Source organism: Galleria mellonella, unplaced genomic scaffold (assembly GCF_026898425.1).
Source record: "Galleria mellonella isolate WM207_F2 unplaced genomic scaffold, CSIRO_AGI_GalMel_v1 utg89, whole genome shotgun sequence".
NCBI lineage: Eukaryota > Metazoa > Arthropoda > Insecta > Lepidoptera > Pyralidae > Galleria > Galleria mellonella.
In genome coordinates this window covers 1,155,060-1,174,035 of record NW_026442169.1, presented here as the reverse complement: position 1 = coordinate 1,174,035, position 18,976 = coordinate 1,155,060, and the positions used below count along the sequence as shown (strand labels likewise).

At 39.0% G+C, this 18,976-nt stretch overlaps 1 protein-coding gene across 2 annotated transcripts in view; it reads left to right on the top strand.

The window, feature by feature from the left end:
• LOC113519917 (trifunctional purine biosynthetic protein adenosine-3) overlaps positions 1–18,976 on the top strand; it is a 43,361-nt gene that overhangs the window by 15,327 nt on the left and 9,058 nt on the right. The window contains exons 5-15 of one of the 2 annotated variants that reach the window (XM_052902238.1): positions 4,745–4,875; positions 5,347–5,470; positions 5,607–5,829; positions 11,706–11,922; positions 12,550–12,748; positions 13,394–13,601; positions 14,207–14,454; positions 14,733–14,882; positions 16,191–16,356; positions 16,969–17,053; positions 18,032–18,278. In XM_052902238.1, coding sequence (XP_052758198.1) covers positions 4,745–4,875; positions 5,347–5,470; positions 5,607–5,829; positions 11,706–11,922; positions 12,550–12,748; positions 13,394–13,601; positions 14,207–14,454; positions 14,733–14,882; positions 16,191–16,356; positions 16,969–17,053; positions 18,032–18,278 — 1,998 coding nt within the window. Of the gene's footprint in view, positions 1–4,744; positions 4,876–5,346; positions 5,471–5,606; positions 5,830–7,736; positions 7,995–11,705; positions 11,923–12,549; positions 12,749–13,393; positions 13,602–14,206; positions 14,455–14,732; positions 14,883–16,190; positions 16,357–16,968; positions 17,054–18,031; positions 18,279–18,976 lie in introns of those variants that run through there. The other variant, XM_052902239.1, reaches the window with a different exon arrangement.

Sequence of the window (18,976 nt, the reverse complement as noted above, 5' to 3'; positions counted from 1 at the left end):
TTCATCCTCATTTATCATCTCTCACTGGTGCCCCGCCGGTGTACACAGATAGCGCAGGCGGGGTTACCATTCCATTATCATCCGTTATAAAAAAATTCTAAATGCCTAATTTAAATTATGACATATTATTATTTATTTATATTTAATTGTAATAAATGTGACAATTCCAATTTTATAACTTTTAGTCATCATTATTGACATGTAGTTACCATTATATTGACATGTAGGTACTGGCAACGCATGGGGGGTATCATGGGCGAAACAGTATACTCTGTTATATCCATGGTACTGCTCATGTCTATAGGCGACGGTTACCACTTTCCATCAGGTGGGCCGTCAGCTTGTTTGCCATTCTAAGTTGTATAAAAAAAAAACTGTAATTAATTTGTAAAGTTATTTTTATTTTATATTTTACTAGCGGCCCGTCCCGGCTTTGCACGGGTGGATATTTTTACAACATTTTAAAAAGTGGTTATTGTGACATAACGATAATAGTTGAACACATAGTATCGCGAAGTTTTTTGTAATTATTGATATTTTCTTCGATATTGTAGAACATACTTTTGTTCTATCACCAATAGTTACCGCAGCGCACGCGACGAAAGATATTTTATAACATTTTTTACACCTTGAGTTACGTTACTAAAGTTTTAGTAAAGATCCCTAATATTTTCTAGCAATAAATATAGCCTATGTTACTCAGGGTGAATGTAGCTTTCTAATGGTGACTTAGCTTTCTAATATAGTTAAGACTGTGTTCCATAAGAAAGGTGACGGGACCAGTATTTTTTTTTTTTTATTATTTTATTCTTATATGAAAATAACTGTATTTTAATTTAAAAACTAAACTATTGAACTAATTTTGATAAAATTTCTATAGATAAAATTTATAAATATATTTATTTATTTATTCGGCTCAAATAAAAGGCTAAGCACGGAAAAGAGAATCCAATTTACATTACATTATTTATTTATTATTATTATTTCTCACCACAAACAATTAAGGACTTAATATCTATAACTTGCAAAATATTTTAACAATATTATTTGTGGGAGCTGGTGCCTGTACTAGGTGTTAAACCTGTATATCAAGTCACCAGGACCCTTACCTCGAACAGTACAAATTATACAGATGAATACTTTCAAATTATTTATTTATTCATTAGTACATATATGTGTACATGGCGGACTTAATGCTAAAAGCATTCTCTCCCAGTCCATAGGGAAGTGTCAGAATACACGAATGCGGTACTATATTTTTATATATATTTTATATATACCCTTTTATATATACAAAAATTCAAATATTCAAATCAGTTTGTAATTGACTGGTTCTTCAAAAGGGGTGTAAAGAGGTTTCTTCAGGGTCGGCAACGCGCGCGTAACACCTCTGGTATTGCAGGCGTTCATAGGCTACGGTAACCGCTTACCATCAGGTGGGCCATCTGCTTGTTTGCCACCTCAGTGGTATAAAAAAAAAAAACTGATGGAGTTATGAGGTAACAAATATAAAAAAATACAACCGATTTGAGAACCTCCTTATTTTTGAAGTCGTTTGAAAACAAAATTTAATCCTGTCACCGAGGAAGTTAATCGCATTCAATAAAAAAAAAAACATATAAAAAATGGCGTTATCAGAAAATTTGTAAAGATACGAGTAGTAATGCTGATGATATTATGGTAAAAAAAAAAACAATAGTTTAGGTATATTTATTTGTTTATTTCTTTACAAAGAAATGTTTAATCAAAAAATTTATTTGAATAACGTTCTCTCCCAGCCAAACAGTGAGCCCATCGTGATGAGTTCACCAAAAATTCGTCATAGTCGTAGAATAATGTGAAAACGATTCATGGCTTAACATTGATATAAATTTGATTATGTCATTATCTTCCTACCCTTATCCCAACCATTTGGGGTCGGCGTAATATGATTTTATCCATATTACAAAAAGATTTGGTTTTTTAGTTTTACGACCGGCCACCTGCCTGACGTCAACCCTCTTTGGGAATGCATTTGTTGGTGGTTTCCGCCACTTACGGTATAAAGTATAAATTTGATTATGTATTGACTGTAATTCAGCTGTACGTTTTCCAAAAAATAAATAAATAAATAAACGAATATTGACGGATCTTTATATGTAATATTTGTCAGATCCGTCAGTATTCTACGACTATGACGAATTAAATGCGATATTTTGTATAGAATTGTTAGGAAAGAAACTTCGTGATTCTAAAACTAAAAAATGTCTCAGAATATAAAGTGTAGTTTCCAATAGAAATATGTCGTGTATGTATGAGTGCGCTACAGTCACGAATTAAGTGCTGCGGCGTTTCTTACACATTGTGACAAAATCTGCAAACACTATTTGGGCATAAGCCTAGTTGTGCTTGTTTAATTTGCAGTGTCCAGTGAGAGCCTTTATTGAATTGGACACTAGAGGGCGCTCTCATGAAATAGATAGTTATGCACAAAATTGTATATAAAACGTCCTATCAGTATTTGTATAAATTTAGAATGTACAGAGGAATAACACCTGAGTCCTCAGGAATGGCAACACATGAAGGATTATTCAATAGGCGAATGTTTGACACAGTACATTCTGTTATGTCCATTGTACTGTTCTTGTTTTTAGGTGACAGTTGCCACTTTCTATCATCATACATAATTGTACAAATTTTTTTTATATGATAAAGAATAAAATAAATAAATAAAAAAATTTAAAAAAATCCTAATCGGTTTATAACTGACGGAGTTATGAGGCATGCAACAAATATATATATATATATATATATATATATATATATATATATAAACACTGAATTAATCTCCTTTTTTTTTTTGAAGTCTATTTGCGAACTTCTTTATTTTGGTAGTCATTAAATTACTCTAATCTCACTTTCGTGATTACGTCATGCGAACCAAAGAGATACGTGGAGTCGCCTTTAACCTACAATTGTTTGTTTGCCTCCTATTTACACAGCCATATTTAAGCAGATAAACGTCGATAAAGCATCGTAAACACATATTTTCAGTTATGTCGCTAGTCATTGCGATAATGAGCCTTGTTGTCATGGAGTTGGGTGTGTTTTTCATTAATACACATCGGGTGATGAGAGTTCAGCAAGTGATTTCAGTTGTTGCCATTGTTTATTGACGATCAACCGTATGGTGATAACGAGTATGATTTAATAGTAACATATTTGTGCAATCGCTCGTATGAAGTTGTGATCTATTACATTTCTGTACTAAATTATTCATTTTGTACAAAAGTCGATTGCTTGGGTACCTCTGTCCTATTCGTGTTTATACCGTGAAACAGTTGTGTTTGCATGGCTGTGTTTCGGTTTGAAGGGTGGGATATGCCGTAAATTTACAGGGTACAGAGGAATAACACCTGAGTCCTCAGGAATGGCAACGCATGGGGAGTATCATGGGCGAAACAGTATACTCTGTTGTGTCCATGGTACTGCTCATGTCTATAGGCGACGGTTACCATTTTCCATCAGGTGGACCGTCGGCTTGTTTGCCATTCTAAGTTGTGTAAAAAAAAAGTTATTACATACCATATTTTAAACTAGGGGTTCCCAAACTTCTTTTGTTTGCTGTCTACTTGGAGATTAAATTATTTTTTAGCGCCCCCATTTTTTCACCTACTTAAAAACCACTATTACTTCAAGATCAATAAATCACCCCCCAAGCCTCTACATAACACCCCCATTTTTATCTGGGTCTCTTACCGTCCCCCTTTAGGCCTGCAGCGCCCACAAGGGGGCGTTATCGCTCACTTTGGGAAAGGCTGTTCTAACGGAACGGTGAGGTCGCTCCGTGAGGCTTGTGAAGAACCCAGGAAGCTTCTGCGCTTCTGGGCGGAGCTAGGTTGACTGCACTAGCCACGACTCATACGCACAATGGCCCAAATGAGAGGCTAAGCGCGGAAAATGGAGTCTTTTTCACATTCACATTCACAAGGCTTTTCTAAACCGTTTCCTACAGGACAGGCTAAGACTAGTGTAGGAATCAATGTCAAACTTTGTGCTTATACAAACATACTTTGATAATAAATACATTTTTTACTTTATTTTTTACTTATATTATTTTTTAATGGATTAAAATGGAATGGTAGCCTCGTCTGCGGTATCGGTATACGCTGACGGACACCCAGTGACTGATGATAGGTGAGGACGAAGTCACGTCAATTGGCCAATCTCGATAAATTTGACAATAATTAACAAATTAAAAAAGTAGGTGTTTAGTAGTATGCGCTTATAAAAGAACCAGAAAAAAAATAAAAAAATATTCTATAAGTATTATAAATGCGAAAAATTGGAAGGTTGGATGTATGTTTGTTACTCTCTTTGAGATTATTCGTACCAGGGCTTCGTTCACTAAAACAACTGTAGCTTCGTTGTTTATTACTCGATTGTAATGTTGTTTTTTTTTTTTTTAAATGAATGATAATGGAATGGTAATGGTGATTGTAATGTTGTTTTTTTTTTAAATGAATGATAATGGGCACCAGTAAGTGATAACAGGGTGGCCAAATACCCAATGTTGTTCTGGGAGCCTCACCAGCTGTATTCAATAACGAAGACGGGGCATCATCGACTCACGAAACCTAAACACCAAATCAACTCCACAACCAAACAAAAAAATAGCCAAAATTGGAAAAAGCAAAAAAATCAAGCTAAATTTTGGAAATTCCCTATTAAATTGAATTACAATAATGAGAGTTTAACATTCCAGGTGTACTCTACGCTGGCATGATGGTCACCAAGGCAGGCCCGATGACCCTGGAGTTCAACTGTCGCTTCGGAGACCCGGAGACACAGGTGCTGATGACACTGCTCGAGTCAGACCTCTACAAAATTATGAAGGTGATATTTTTATAACATTTTGTTCACAGGATTCTTATTATATGCAGGTTTTGGTGTATAGGATAGAAAACCAAAATCCAAAATGACCCAATCGTAATATTACTAGCGACCCACCCGAACTTCCCAATTAGTAATTTATAAAAATACAGCCCATGTTATTGTCTCAGTTAACTGTCCACTGCTTAACATGGGGGGAGGGGGTTGCCAGTAGTTGCCACGCTTAGCAGGAGGGTTGGCAACCGCAATTTGGCTTTTAGTAATGTTTTAAGAAAGACGCTGAAACGAAACTAGTGGGAAATCTTATGGGAAGTGGCAACCATCATTTATATATATGAATAGCACCTTGATCATTACAAAATATACTGTGACATCAATGGGAGCATATCTGAATACTAAAATGTTGCCATATCTCATTGGTAGGCCTAGCAGTTTGTCTGAAGCACTTATTTAAATTCCACCATTTTTCTGCAGGCTTGCGTCAACGGAACACTGAAGCAGTTACAAGTAACGTGGAACACTAAACTGTCGGCAGTGGGCGTCGTGATCGCATCTAAAGGATACCCAGAAACTTCCACCAAGGGCTGCGTTATCAGTGGTAATGGATTAATTTGTATAAAAAAAAAATTATATTCATAGGCATATATAATACTAAGAATAGTTTAAAAAGTTTCGGACTGGCCGTGACCAGTGGTACTCGCAGATATATAGCACGTGTCGTGTGGTTACCGCAGGGCTGAGCCAGGTGCAAGCGACGCCGGGGCTGACGGTGTTCCACAGCGGCGTGGCGCGCGGCGCCAACGGTACGCTGGTGACGTGGGGCGGCCGCGTGCTGCTGGCGGTGGCGCGGGCCGCCTCCTTGCGCGCCGCCGCCGCCGCCGCCACGGCCGCCGCCTCCGTTATCGACTTCCCGGGCGCGCACTACCGCAAGGACATCGCGCACCGCGCCTTCTCCAAGTGAGTCGCCTTGCCCACTCATTTTATCGTGGACAGTCATCGAAGGGGGGGGGGGGTAGTAATGGTCCAGAGTAGCAGAAATTGATGATAATGAGGATATTAATTGCTAACAATAATACCCTGTCAGAACTACTTCCGCGCAGTCCTCCCTGGGGACTATCGTAGCTAATTCTTAATGTAGTTATGTAGTCATTGTGACGAAGTCCACAAGAATTAACCACGATGGTTTCCAGGAGGAATTGCGTGGAGGTCGACCAGTACGATTGTTAGCAGAAGCTGTTTTTTTTTAATGGGTGAAAATGGCATGGTAGCCTCGCCTGCGCTGTCGGTATACAGTGGCGGGGCACCAGTAAAGGATGAATGGTGAGGATGAAAAGGCAGTTCTGTTAGCTTATCGTGACGAATTCAACGATAAATTAGTCACGGTGGTTTCCAGGGGGAACCGCGTGGAGGTCGACCTGATAGGGTATATTGATAGTAATGGGGACTAACTTCCCCATTACTAACAATCCCTGTCCCCCTAAGAGTTCTTTTATCTGTGATATTATAACTTCATGTGCATGGGGTACTTGTCTTTCCATCGCCAAATTGCTATAATTGCATGACTGTGCTTAGGTTTAAAAGGTGGAGTATGCCAATGCAATTATAAGGTACAGAGGCAATACTAATCCTCAGGGATGGCGTCGTATAAAGGGTATTATACTATAATGTTGCAGTATATTTTACTAATCTACTAATTTTATTTATCAAATCTATCTATTATGTTTATAAATATAAATATATATATATATATAAATATATATATATATATATATATATATATATATATATATATATATATATGTAAGCGCTTTGTTGTGTTTTTAATTGTCAGGTCAAGAGAGTCGAATTGAATTATTTTGTTTCATTAAAAATAAAAATAACGCTTAGTTCAGTACAATATTGTCAGGACAAGGTTTGTATGAAAGGAAACGTTTGAAAATTGAAAAATTGATTGAAAAATATCCATATAGAAAAAGTGAGCGAGTGAGTGAGACAAGACAGTAGCGAGATCTTCAATTATATTGCTAGAATTGACAGAATCAGATCGGTTGTATTATAAAGGGAGGACTAGGCCTCATTTTTTCATTAGTACACCATGCAAAGCTGGAACGGGCAGCTAGTATAAAAATAGAATCCTATTTAAATAAATTCATTGATTTATTATGAGGATAAATTGGCTAGCATTACAGTAGTTCCTTGTTTATTTATTTATTTATTTATTTAAGCAACACCAACAGCCTTGTTCACATGATATGAAATTTTAACGTACATTCTACTTCTGTTTTTGTGGAATTTGTGTATGGATCTATAAAATGAATGAATGAGTGATTAGCATTGAATGAAAGATTATAATTTTATGTGTATGTGACATATTAGGGTGTCGTAGGTTTTTATTGTTTTTTTTTTAATTTTGGATTTTGAACATAATTTAAATATGTAATAATTTAAACCTCTTGTTATCCTTATATAGTTAATTAAAATAGGAAACAAATATATACATATGTATATATAATAAAAATTTATTTAAATTTTTACGATATATATGTATATCATAGTATTTAATTAAATTTTCTGTTCGAATTTGCTATACATAAATATATTAAATTCGTCAAGAATGTCTGGGATTTATGGTTTCATACATTTGTTCAATTTCTTTTTAAAGGTAATTAAAATTTGAATTGAGAAGACGAATTAATGAAGAGATATGTCTTGATTGGTATATTTTATTGTTTTATAATTTGTTTGCATCGAGAACAATTTGTTATATTATTTTCTAATGAGATTGATTGTATATTTCAAAGAAATATTTTCTTAATTTTTACATTTCTTGCTCTCGTTATTTTTACATTTTCATTTTGTTTCAGAGGGTTCCAATGATGGCGCTAAACTCTCATACCATAAACATTCCATGATAGTTCCATTTTTAAATTTAACTTTCGCTCTTGTCGTAGCTTGCCTAATAAGGATAATATCGGTAAGAAATCTTACAAGTTAGACATAATGTTAGATTGTGGCATCCTTGTACATTCCCGTTGTCTGTTTCCGAGATACATCATGTTTCGTCTCAAACCATGAATCTCATTTTGTTATTTTTTTTTTTTTAATAAATACTCTATGCTTTATGTTATTGTTTTTCATTTGCATTTCCATAGACATTAAAAGTGGCAGATTGTCATTGGTCAAACGTGTGTAGGTAATCTTTGCATGTTCTATGTCGATTAATCCATTGTTTAATGTGCTAATGTTGTTGGTGTTTATTCAAATATCTTTATTAGCTTTTTGGAGAGTTTGTTTAAGTTCATTGGATTAAGGGTAGCTTTCATACATTTATTATTTTTTTATATATAAGTATCAATTGGAATATATAAGAATGATTGAAATATATTAAAATTAACATTCATGAAGTTACCTATAATTATTATATAATTAATTAATTTATATTACCCGCATATTTATTTAGGCGGTTGGTTACCAAACAAAATTAAACAATAAATACTAGATGGCGCTGGTATCGAGACTTGTGGTTTTTGTTGATTACTTTGTAATTAAAGTTAATTTATAGAAAATTTCAAAATTGGCGGGCGGTTTTTATAATTATGTACGAATGTGTAGTGATAGATAATACGCGATCTTTTGATGAATGAATTATAACCCACACAACCGCAATGTTTCAAGCCAGCATGTGTTTTTTTTTAAAGTTGTACAATGCAAAAGAATAAAGACAAAAATTGTGATAAATTAATACTATATCGATAAAAAATAAATAAAACCATTCGCCAATTTGGGAATTTTGACTCAAACTGTCTTTAATTACAAAATAATTAAAAAAAAACCACTTGCGATTCTAGCGCCATCTATTATTTCGTGGCCATTTTTGTTTAGTGACCAACAACTTTAATTGTAAATGCTATCTGCTTTATAAATTTACATTTATATGTGTTTTATAATATAATCCGCATTTTGCACGATATTTAAGGTACTGTTTCATAGATCTAGAAGGTTAAAGACCCGGCTGTATACACGAAGCATGATAGGATTTGCTTTACATAAGAAAGGGATTGTTAGTAATGGAGACTGAGAATCCCATTGCTAGCAATATACCCAACCAGATCGACCTCTCCGCGGTTCCCCCTGGAAACTATCATGGTTAATTCCTGATGAATTCATCATGATGGACTAACTGGCCTGTTATCATTCTCATCTATCACCCTTCACTGGTGCTCCGCCAGCGTGTCCCGTTAGCGCAGGCGGGGTTACCATACCATTTTCACCCATCAAAAAGAAAAAAATTGGAATGGTGTACTCGCCTACGCTAACGGTATACATTGGCAGAGTATCAGTACAATACATACGACATTTATAATTCTTGCAGATGTAACAATTTATACACGTGTGGAGTTTTTTTTTTAATGGATGAGAATGAAATGATAAAACCTGCTCGTAGTAACGGTTTACACTGGCGGGGCACCAGTGAGGGAGGTGAGGATGAAAGAATGCCAGTTAGCACAATGTGACGAATTTCACAAGAATTAACCACGATAGTTTCCAGGGAGAACCGCGTGGAGGTCGACCTGACGGGACATATTGAGGTAGGGGAAGGAATTGTTAGGAATGCAAACTATCGATCCCATTGTTAGAAATAGTGTATACCGTTAGTACAGGCGGTGTTACCATTCCATTATTATCTATTAAAAAAGACAGGGTATTTGCAACGAAGACTAACTTCCCCTTTACAAACAACCCCTCTTCACCAAGTATTTTTTTTTAACTTAAAATAGCAGAATGCTTACCTATTGGAAAGTGGTGATAGTTGCCGATAGATGTGAACAGCATAATACAAAAATAAAATAAAAAAATACAATACTAGCAATCAGACCCGGCTTTGCACACTTTTTTGATATATTTATATATTATGTATCACAACATGTGGTTCTTCAAAAAAGGGATAAAGAGGTTTCTTTAGGGACGGTAACACGCGCCTAATGCCGTATTCTTTACAATGCTAGCAATATTCTTTACAAGGTCGACCTCCACACGGTGGCCCCTGGATATTATCGTGGTTACTTCCTAAATGAATTAGCCACAACGGGCTGACCTGGTTATGATGATGACAAATGATCTGTTTTCATCACCATATATCATCAATTATTGATTCCCCCCAGCGTATACCGATAGCGAAAGTGGGGTTACAATTTCATCATCCATTAAAAGGAAACCATTCAAACAGCATTGTTGGATGACAGTGGCTCTGTTACTGTGTCTCGTATACACCATACGAGACAAGTGAAACAGCACGTTGCTTGTAGCACACTGGTTTATTACATTGACAAGTAAATTTTTTTTTAATGGATGATAATGGAATGGTAACCCCGCCTGCACTATCGGTTTACACTGACGGGACACCAGTGAGGGATGATTGGTGAGGATGAAAAGGCAGGTCAGTTAGCCCATCATGACGAATTCAAGGATAAATTTGTCAGGATGGTTTCCAGGGGAACCGCGTGGAGGTCGACCCGATAAGGTATATTGATAGCGATGGAGACTAACCTCCCCATTACTAACAATCCCTTCCCCCCGACAAGTTAATGTTATATAGTGCATCTTTAACTATTAATATACAATACAACAATAGTTAACTATATAATATGAATACTCACCCTCTTCATAAACTCTCAAACCTTCTCCAATATTTTCTATCGACTTTTTTTATACAACTTAGAATGGCAAACAAGCTGATGGCCCACCTGATGGAAAGTGGTAACCGTCGCCTATAGACACGAGCAGTGCCATGGACATAACAGAGTATACTGTTTCGCCCATAATACACATCCCCCCCCCATGCGTTGCCATTCCTGAGGACTCAGATGTTATTCCTCCGTACCCATTAAATTCACGCCATATCCCACCTTTTCAAACCGAAACACAGCCATGCAAACACAACTGCTTCACGGTAGAAACACGAATGGGACAGAGGTATCCAAGCAATCGACTTTTGTACAAAGTCTCCCTCTGGTAACTCTCTCGACTCCATCAACTGTCAACCTGTAAATCTAAAATTCACCATGGTAACTCATCGTCCATCAATCCGTATCTGAAAGGTGATCTTAAAAGTCATACTCTCAGTACCCACTTAATGTTGAAGCCCAAATCCATTATCCATATTATAAGTCAACCAGCTGCAAACCTTGGCATACATGAGCGTACACCAAAAGCGCAAACGCAAGTGCTTGTGAACTCAAATCCAATACATAGCACAAAAAAAAAAAAACTATATATTATACTGATAACTGTATTCTCAGACGAGGTAGTCGAAGTTCCTTTTGAGACTAGCCCTGTGAACGTAAACATTAGTTGCCATTTTGACGACAGCGAGTACAATGACCAATACCTGTTGCTTTATATCACTCCTTTAGGTATTGGGTTAAAAGTTCATATTTATATCATGACTGTGAACCGTATTAAATAGGATTTGACATATTGTCTAAAGTAGAAATAATGAAAGTTCAGAGCTACTTAAAATATCTTTAAAAGCGGTTGCCAACACGCCTGTCTTTCTAGGGCTAAAACCGCCCCTAGGGGCAGGCTTATGTTCTAATATAGTAATTTATATTTCTTTACACTACAAGTAAATCCCTCGCGGGATAAGCAGAAAGAACTCCAAATGCTTAGGGTGTTTATTCTTCTATACATTTCTGGCTTCATCCATATATTTCGTCTCAAGCATACATGCTGGTTCCATAGTTACGGTCGTTATAAGTTCGTCTGCGTCTTCGGAGATTCCTGCATCCATCCACTGGTTCAGATGTAGTAAGAATTTTTTTTTTTTTTACCAGAATCAATGGGCTCTCGTATCTACAAAGTGGAGTGGATATTGACGCTGCAGCGACCCTGGTCCGTGAGATTGAACCTATCGCCACGGCTACCCACAGACGGGGGGTACTGGGCCGGTTGGGGTGCTACAGTGGACTATTCCAGCTGTCCGCTATGGACCCGAGCCTGAAGGATCCTGTGCTCGTACAGGGAACAGATGGAGTCGGCACCAAATTAAAAGTAAGAATTGGATAAAAATATACGAATCCCTATTATTAACAATCCCTTCTCCCCCCCCCCTCCCTCGTACATTAAGTGTCCTTAGTTGCCTCTTACGACTCCCACGACTCTCACAGGAAAGGAAGGGATAACCTATAATATACCAGGACCATACGGCAAATAATTATATACGTAAAAATCTGTCAACTCACAATCCAGACAACCTTAATAGGTTAATGGGATATTAATGTATCCCATCGTTAGAAGCTAGTTTCTTTCAGCAAAAGAAAGATGCTAGCCTACTTATTGTATTAATTCGTAACCATGGATACAAGTTTTTCAGTCTGCTATTATCATGTTGGGCAATTTATTACATTGACGTATTATATTTTGTTCCTGTATTCGCTACTTACAACATCCCGAGAACTTATCCAACAGCAAGGATACTGTGCCACGAACTATAAAAAAAGTATCCTCAGAATGTATAGAAGTGGCACCAATCAATGGCAATCTTACTTGGTCACTACATTCCATTTTGTTGAATATCTTAGTAGCTGTTATCGCCTTATTTCTAGAAATCTTTTGCTATTAAATTCTTACTGATTGCTCTAGTTTTGTCATCAATAATTAACACCAATTTATTCCCAGATCGCTGAAAAAATGAAGAAGTACAATACCCTAGGCCAAGATCTAGTGGCGATGTGCGTGAACGACATCCTGTGCGCGGGCGCAGAGCCGTTTGCCTTCCTCGACTACATGGCGTGCGGGCGGCTGCAGGTCAACGTCGCCACCACTATCGTTCGTGGCATTGCCGATGCCTGTGTACTCTCTGGATGTGCTCTATTGGGTATGCAATTAGGTTTAGCATGTTAGTAGTTATGCAATAAGGTTTATTTTCCCGTAACATTCTCGGAGTACATCGAGTGCGGGAGATTATAAGTCAATATACCCACAATTATCGTATGTATCGTTGGCGATACTTGTGTACTCTGCGGGTGTGCTCTATTGTGTACGCAATAAAGTCCGTTTTTGAACTACACTTGACTTTTTTATGCTACTTGAAATGACAAACAGACTGACGGGCCATCTGATAGAAAATGGTAGGATTGCCTACAGGCATATTGCCCTTGGTTCTCTTCATATGTTACAATTCTTGAGGACTAAAATATTATACCTCTGTACTCAGTAACTTTATTGCCATACCCTATTCTTCAAACCGAAACAGTCTTGTAGGCATAACAGCTTGGCAGCAGGAGGCTATTAATGGATGATAATGGAATAGTAACCCCGCCTGCGCTAACGGTATACCTTGGCGGGGCACCAGTGAGGGATGATTGGTGAGAATGAAAAGGCAGGTCAGTTAGCCCATCGTGATAAAAACACCTGGAATTCGGCACGATCGTTTCCAAGGTAGACAACATGGAGAGGAGTAAAAATAACTGTTAGTTAGGATAAATAAAAAAAAAACTTATAAAATTATTATTCCAACCAGGCGGTGAGACAGCAGAGATGCCGTCGATGTATGAGGTGGGCAAGTACGACCTGGCTGGCTTCGCAGTGGGCGTGGTGGATAACGCACGGCAGCTACCTCGCACGGACTGCATGCGGCCTGGTGACGTGGTGCTGGCGCTGCCCTCTACCGGCGTGCACAGCAACGGCTACAGCCTCGTGCAAAAGATCATGACCGAGAACAACCTCAAGTGAGTGCACCTTCAAATCGATCGTTTTTATTGTCAGAGAACCAAATGAGCTGATAGTCCACTTGGTGGGAAGTGTTACATGAGATACGTTAACAGTGCGTCGCCGGCCTTTTAACAAGTTGTACGCAAGTTTTTTTTTTAAAGAGACACTGCGGGCTTCGGAAGGCACATAATTCTGTTGTCTGGGAATATATGACAGAGGCTTAAAGATTTTTTTTTATAATACTTAGCATGGCAAGTTGATGGCCCACCTGACAGAAAGTAGTAACCGTTGCCTATAGACATGAACAGTACCATGGACATTAAATGATACCCCTCAAGCCGTGTAGGACCCGGCATAGAATAGGCTACCCCTTCCTTTTCCGTAGGTGTCGTAACAGACGATTAAGGGAGCTTGTAGTGGAGGAATGGGCAGTAGTGTCAATCTTTAAACATCACCAAAAACCAAATTGCGATTGCCAACCCACCTGCTAAGCATGGCAACTACTGGCAAAACCCCTTATGGGAAAAGCCATGTTCAGCAGTGGACAGTTAACGGCAGTTACCTACATACTCGGACGTAAATAATCACTGGCAAATTATTTGAATATGCCATTCATCACCAGGTATACCGAGCCGGCGCCATTCAGCACCGACAACAAATCTCTCGGCGAGGAGTTCCTCACCCCCACCGGTATCTACGTGCGCGACCTCTTGCCAGCTATCAAGAAAGACCTGATCAAAGGTCTCGCGCACATCACTGGCGGTGGTTTATTGGAGAACATACCCAGGATATTGCCACCCACGTTGAAGGTCAAGCTGGATGCTTCAAAATTTAATATCAAACCTATATTCGCTTGGCTTCAAGCTAAAGGTAAGATTTCGAAATATATTTTGCTTCGCAAGAAAGAGACTTCATAGATTCAGGGCCAGTTTTAGTCTACTTGGGTCTCTTGGTTACTATCCTTTACTGATATACCCCTGAGTAAATTCAATTATTTAATTAGTTAATTTCGTCGTACGGTCCCGACATAGAATATGCCACCTCTTCCTTTCCCGTGGGTGTCATAAGAGGCGATTAAGGCCGAGGGATGGGTAGCACCCCTCTCAAAGCATCTCCAATGCCCAACTATATATATATTTATTTTGCAGGCCAAGTATCAGAGTACGAAATGTTGCGCACATTCAACTGTGGAGTCGGTATGGTGGTGATCGCGGACCAAGCTGACGTCGAGGCGCTCCAGGAACTCGTCGGAAAGGACCTGGCGGTGATCGGCTCTGTTGAACAGCTGGAAAAGCTGGGTATGGTCTACAGTTCTATTTCGTGGTGATGGTGACTATTTATTGTGTTTTACAAGGGATTTAGGGCTCGTTGATGAGATATTCACTTCAGTGGTAAAAAAGGAAGGGTATATATCGTTCATGTTTTTACATCATCATTATCGTATCTATCCACTTCTGAATATAAGCCTCCCCCATAGACTGCTGCAAGGAACGGTCCCGAATCACCTGTACCGCATATTCTATATATATTAATACTAGCGGCATGTCCCGACATCGCACGGGTGTACATTTTTACAATTTAAAAAGTGGCCATTAAGGCTGCACACGCGACGAAATCCTAAAAATGGAGTAACTTCTCCCGTTTTCCCAACATTCCCCTTTACTGCTCTACTCCTATTGATCGTAGCGTGATGAAAATACTAATATACTATAACCTGCCCAGGAGTATGAAGAATAATTGTACCAAGTTTCGTTAAAATCCGTCGAGTAGTTTTTGTTTCTATAACGAACATACAGACAGGCAGACAAAAATTTTACTGATTGCATTTTTGGCATCAGTTTCGATCACTAATCACCCCCCAATAGTTATTTTGGAAATATATTTCATGTACAGAATTGACAACTCTACAGATTTATTATAAGTAATAATATTACTTCTTTATAGTAAATTATATAGTAATGTAGAGATACTAGCTCTTATCCGCGACTTCGTCCGTGTTACCGGGATATGTTCACAAACCGGGAGAAAAAGTAGCCTGTATCTTTTTCCATCCCAAATAGTGCGTGTATAATTTCACAGCGATTGATATATATCTCGACAGCGCATGCGAAGTTAGCATTCTATTTTCATTCTAGGGTAAAATTTATTGCTCGTAATAGAATTGCTGGATTTTATCACTGGCAATTTTTTTTTATACAATTTAGAATGGCAAACAAGCTGACGACCCACTTGATGGAAAGTGGTAACCGTCGCCTATAGACATGAGCAGTACCATGGACGTAACAGAGTATATTGTGCCCATGATACCCCCCATGCGTTGCCATTCCTGAGGACTCAGGTGTTATTCCTCTGTACCCTGTAAATTCACGCCATATCCCACCCTTCAAGCCGAAACACAGCCATATCTTTACGGTTGAAACCCGAATGGGGCTGAGGTATCCAAGCAATCGGCTTTTGTACAAAGTCTCCCTCTGGTAAATACTATCTCCCGCGGTACAGTGTCGTACGATATCACCGTTAGCATAATAAAAATGTATGTAAATTTAGCTTAAAGTTAGCTTTAAATCGATGTAAAGATTAATGTGATGGCCGGATGTGGGTTGCAGGCGCGCTGCAGGTGGAGGTGGCGGGTTTCCTGGCGGCGCTGCGGCCGCTGGCGGCGCTGTGGTCGCGGCCCGCGACGCAGCCGCCGCGTCCACTCTCCTACAAGGACAGCGGCGTCGACATCGAGGCCGGCGACTCGCTCGTCTCGCTCATCAAGCCGCTGGCCAGGTACACGCACGCCACCACCACCAATACCACGCCAACACACCCGCACTTATGACCTCACACTCGCACTATTATCTAACACTCCCTCTAGGCGGGGGAAAGGGATTGTTAGTAATGGAGACTGAGAATCCCATTGCTAGCAATATACCCAACCAGGTCGACCTTCTCGCGGTTCCCCCTGGAAACTATCATGGTTAATTCCTGATAAATGATGGGCTAACTGGCCTGTTTTCATTCTCATCATCACCCTTCACTGGTGCTCCGCCAACGTATCCCGTTAACGCAGGCATGGTTACCATACCATTTTCACCCAGCAAAAAAAAACTTCCCTCTAGGAGGGAAGAGGTTGTTAGTAACGTACGTAAGTAGTAACGGACTTCCAGCCCTATCGCTAGCAATATACGCTATCAGGTCAACCTCTATGTGGTTTTCCCTGGAAACCATCGTGAACAATTCTTGTTGGATTCGTCACGATGGGCTAACTGACCTGCTTCACCCTCACCTATCATCCTTCACTGGTGTCTCGCCTGTGTATACCGATAGCGCGGGTGGGGTAACCATTCCATTATCACCCATTAAAAAAACCTACATAATCTAATGTACATCTGGGAACAGGTCGACTACACGGGCCGGTGTCATTGGAGGTCTTGGCGGGTTTGGCGGTTGTTTCCAATTGAAAGCGATCGAACAAGAGTACAAGGTAATTATATTTAAATTGTGATATTTATTTATTTATCCAAAGCACAAAATGCATTGTGTAGGATAGATATAGAATGATCGCGTACAACGCGGTTTCAGAGATGTTTTCTCCCACGAACACTCAGGTTATGGAATGAGCTCCCTGCCGAGGTTTTCCCAAGAGGCTACAGCATGGGGTTCTTCAAAAGGGGGGTAAACAGGTTTCTTCAGAGTCGGCAACGCGCGTGTAATATCTCTGGTATTGCAGGCGTTCATAGGCTACGGTAACCGCTTACCATCAGGTGGGCCGTATGCTTGTTTGCCACCTCAGTGGTATAAAAAAAAGATACTACATTATAACATTACAAAAAAATGTAAATTAAAATAACAATTCATTTACAGTCAATAAAATCCGAATTATTTTTCTTTTTTTAATTATATTCAGTCCACTTTGGAAGTTTGTATTTTTTAATACGTTTAATTTATTATTTATACACAAATAAAAAATTTGCAAGTCTTTAAAATACAATACCATTTAAAAATTTTAGTTTTTTTTATATACAACTTAGAATGGCAAACTTGCTGACGGCCCACCTGATGGAAAGTGGTAACCGTCGCCTATAGACATGAGCAGTAACATGTACATAACAGAGTGTACTGTTTCGCCCATTATACCTCCCATGCGTTGCCATTCCTGAGGACTCAGGTGTCATTCCTCTGTACCTAGTAAATTCACGCCATATCCCACCCTTCAAACTGAAACACAGCCATGCAAACACAACTGCTTCACGGTTGAAACACGAATGGGACAGAGGTACCCAAGCAATCGACTTTTGTACAAAGTTTATGGTAACGACACTATATTAGGTGCTAAATTGTACAGATACTGAGTCTATGGTACTGTTCATATTTGTAGGCGTTGAGTTTTTAGTTTCCGTTTTGTTTCCAATTTCAAGTTTATAAGAAAATTCTGAGTCTCTATACAAACTATAATACCCAGGACCCGGTGCTGGTACTGGCGGCGGACGGCGTCGGCACGAAGCTGCGCATAGCGCAGAAGATGAACAAGCACAGCACCATCGGCATCGACCTGGTGGCCATGTGCGTCAACGACATCCTGTGCAACGGCGCCGCGCCGCTCACCTTCCTCGACTACTTCGCGTGCGGCCGCCTCGATGTCGACGTGGCCGCTGCCGTCGTCGCTGGGGTTGCCAGCGGCTGCAAGGAAGCCACAGCCGCGCTTATTGGTCCGTGCACACTTATAACCTTACCTTACCTTCTCACTACAATATATTTTTTCATTGATAATCTTAATTAACTTATTATTAATCTTTATTAACTTAATCATACAACATACGTCACTGGACAGCATTTTTTTTAATGGGTGATAATGGTATGGTAACCCAGTCTGCGCTATCAGTATACTCTGGCGGGGCACCAGTGATAGATGTCTGATGAGGTTGAAAGCAGGTCAGTTAGCCCATCCTGACGAATTGAACTAGAATTTGCCACGAAGATTTCCAGGGGGAACCATGTAGAGGTCGACCTGATAGGGTATTGCTAGTAATGGGGCTATTTGACTCAATTACTAACAATCCCTTTCCCCCCTCACTGGACAGTTGTTCAGGTCCATGACGATGACCTTACTGGATTACGTGAGGTTAATGTTTTGTTTATCTTCGAAGGCTGAATTGCTAGAATCGATCCATTAGCTATTATTATTGCTTTAAATGTATAATTAATGTTTTTTACTATGACAGTCTATTTAGTATGTGCATCAACTTGCGAGAAGATAGTTGCTTTACGTTAGTTCTTACTGGAACCTCTGAACTGATGCGGAAGGTTACACAATGTCACCATCTTATGTGCAGCAGAGCAACAACCAGAGAGCAACAATACACTATGTATTTATTTATTTATTTATTCATTAGTACAAATATGTGTA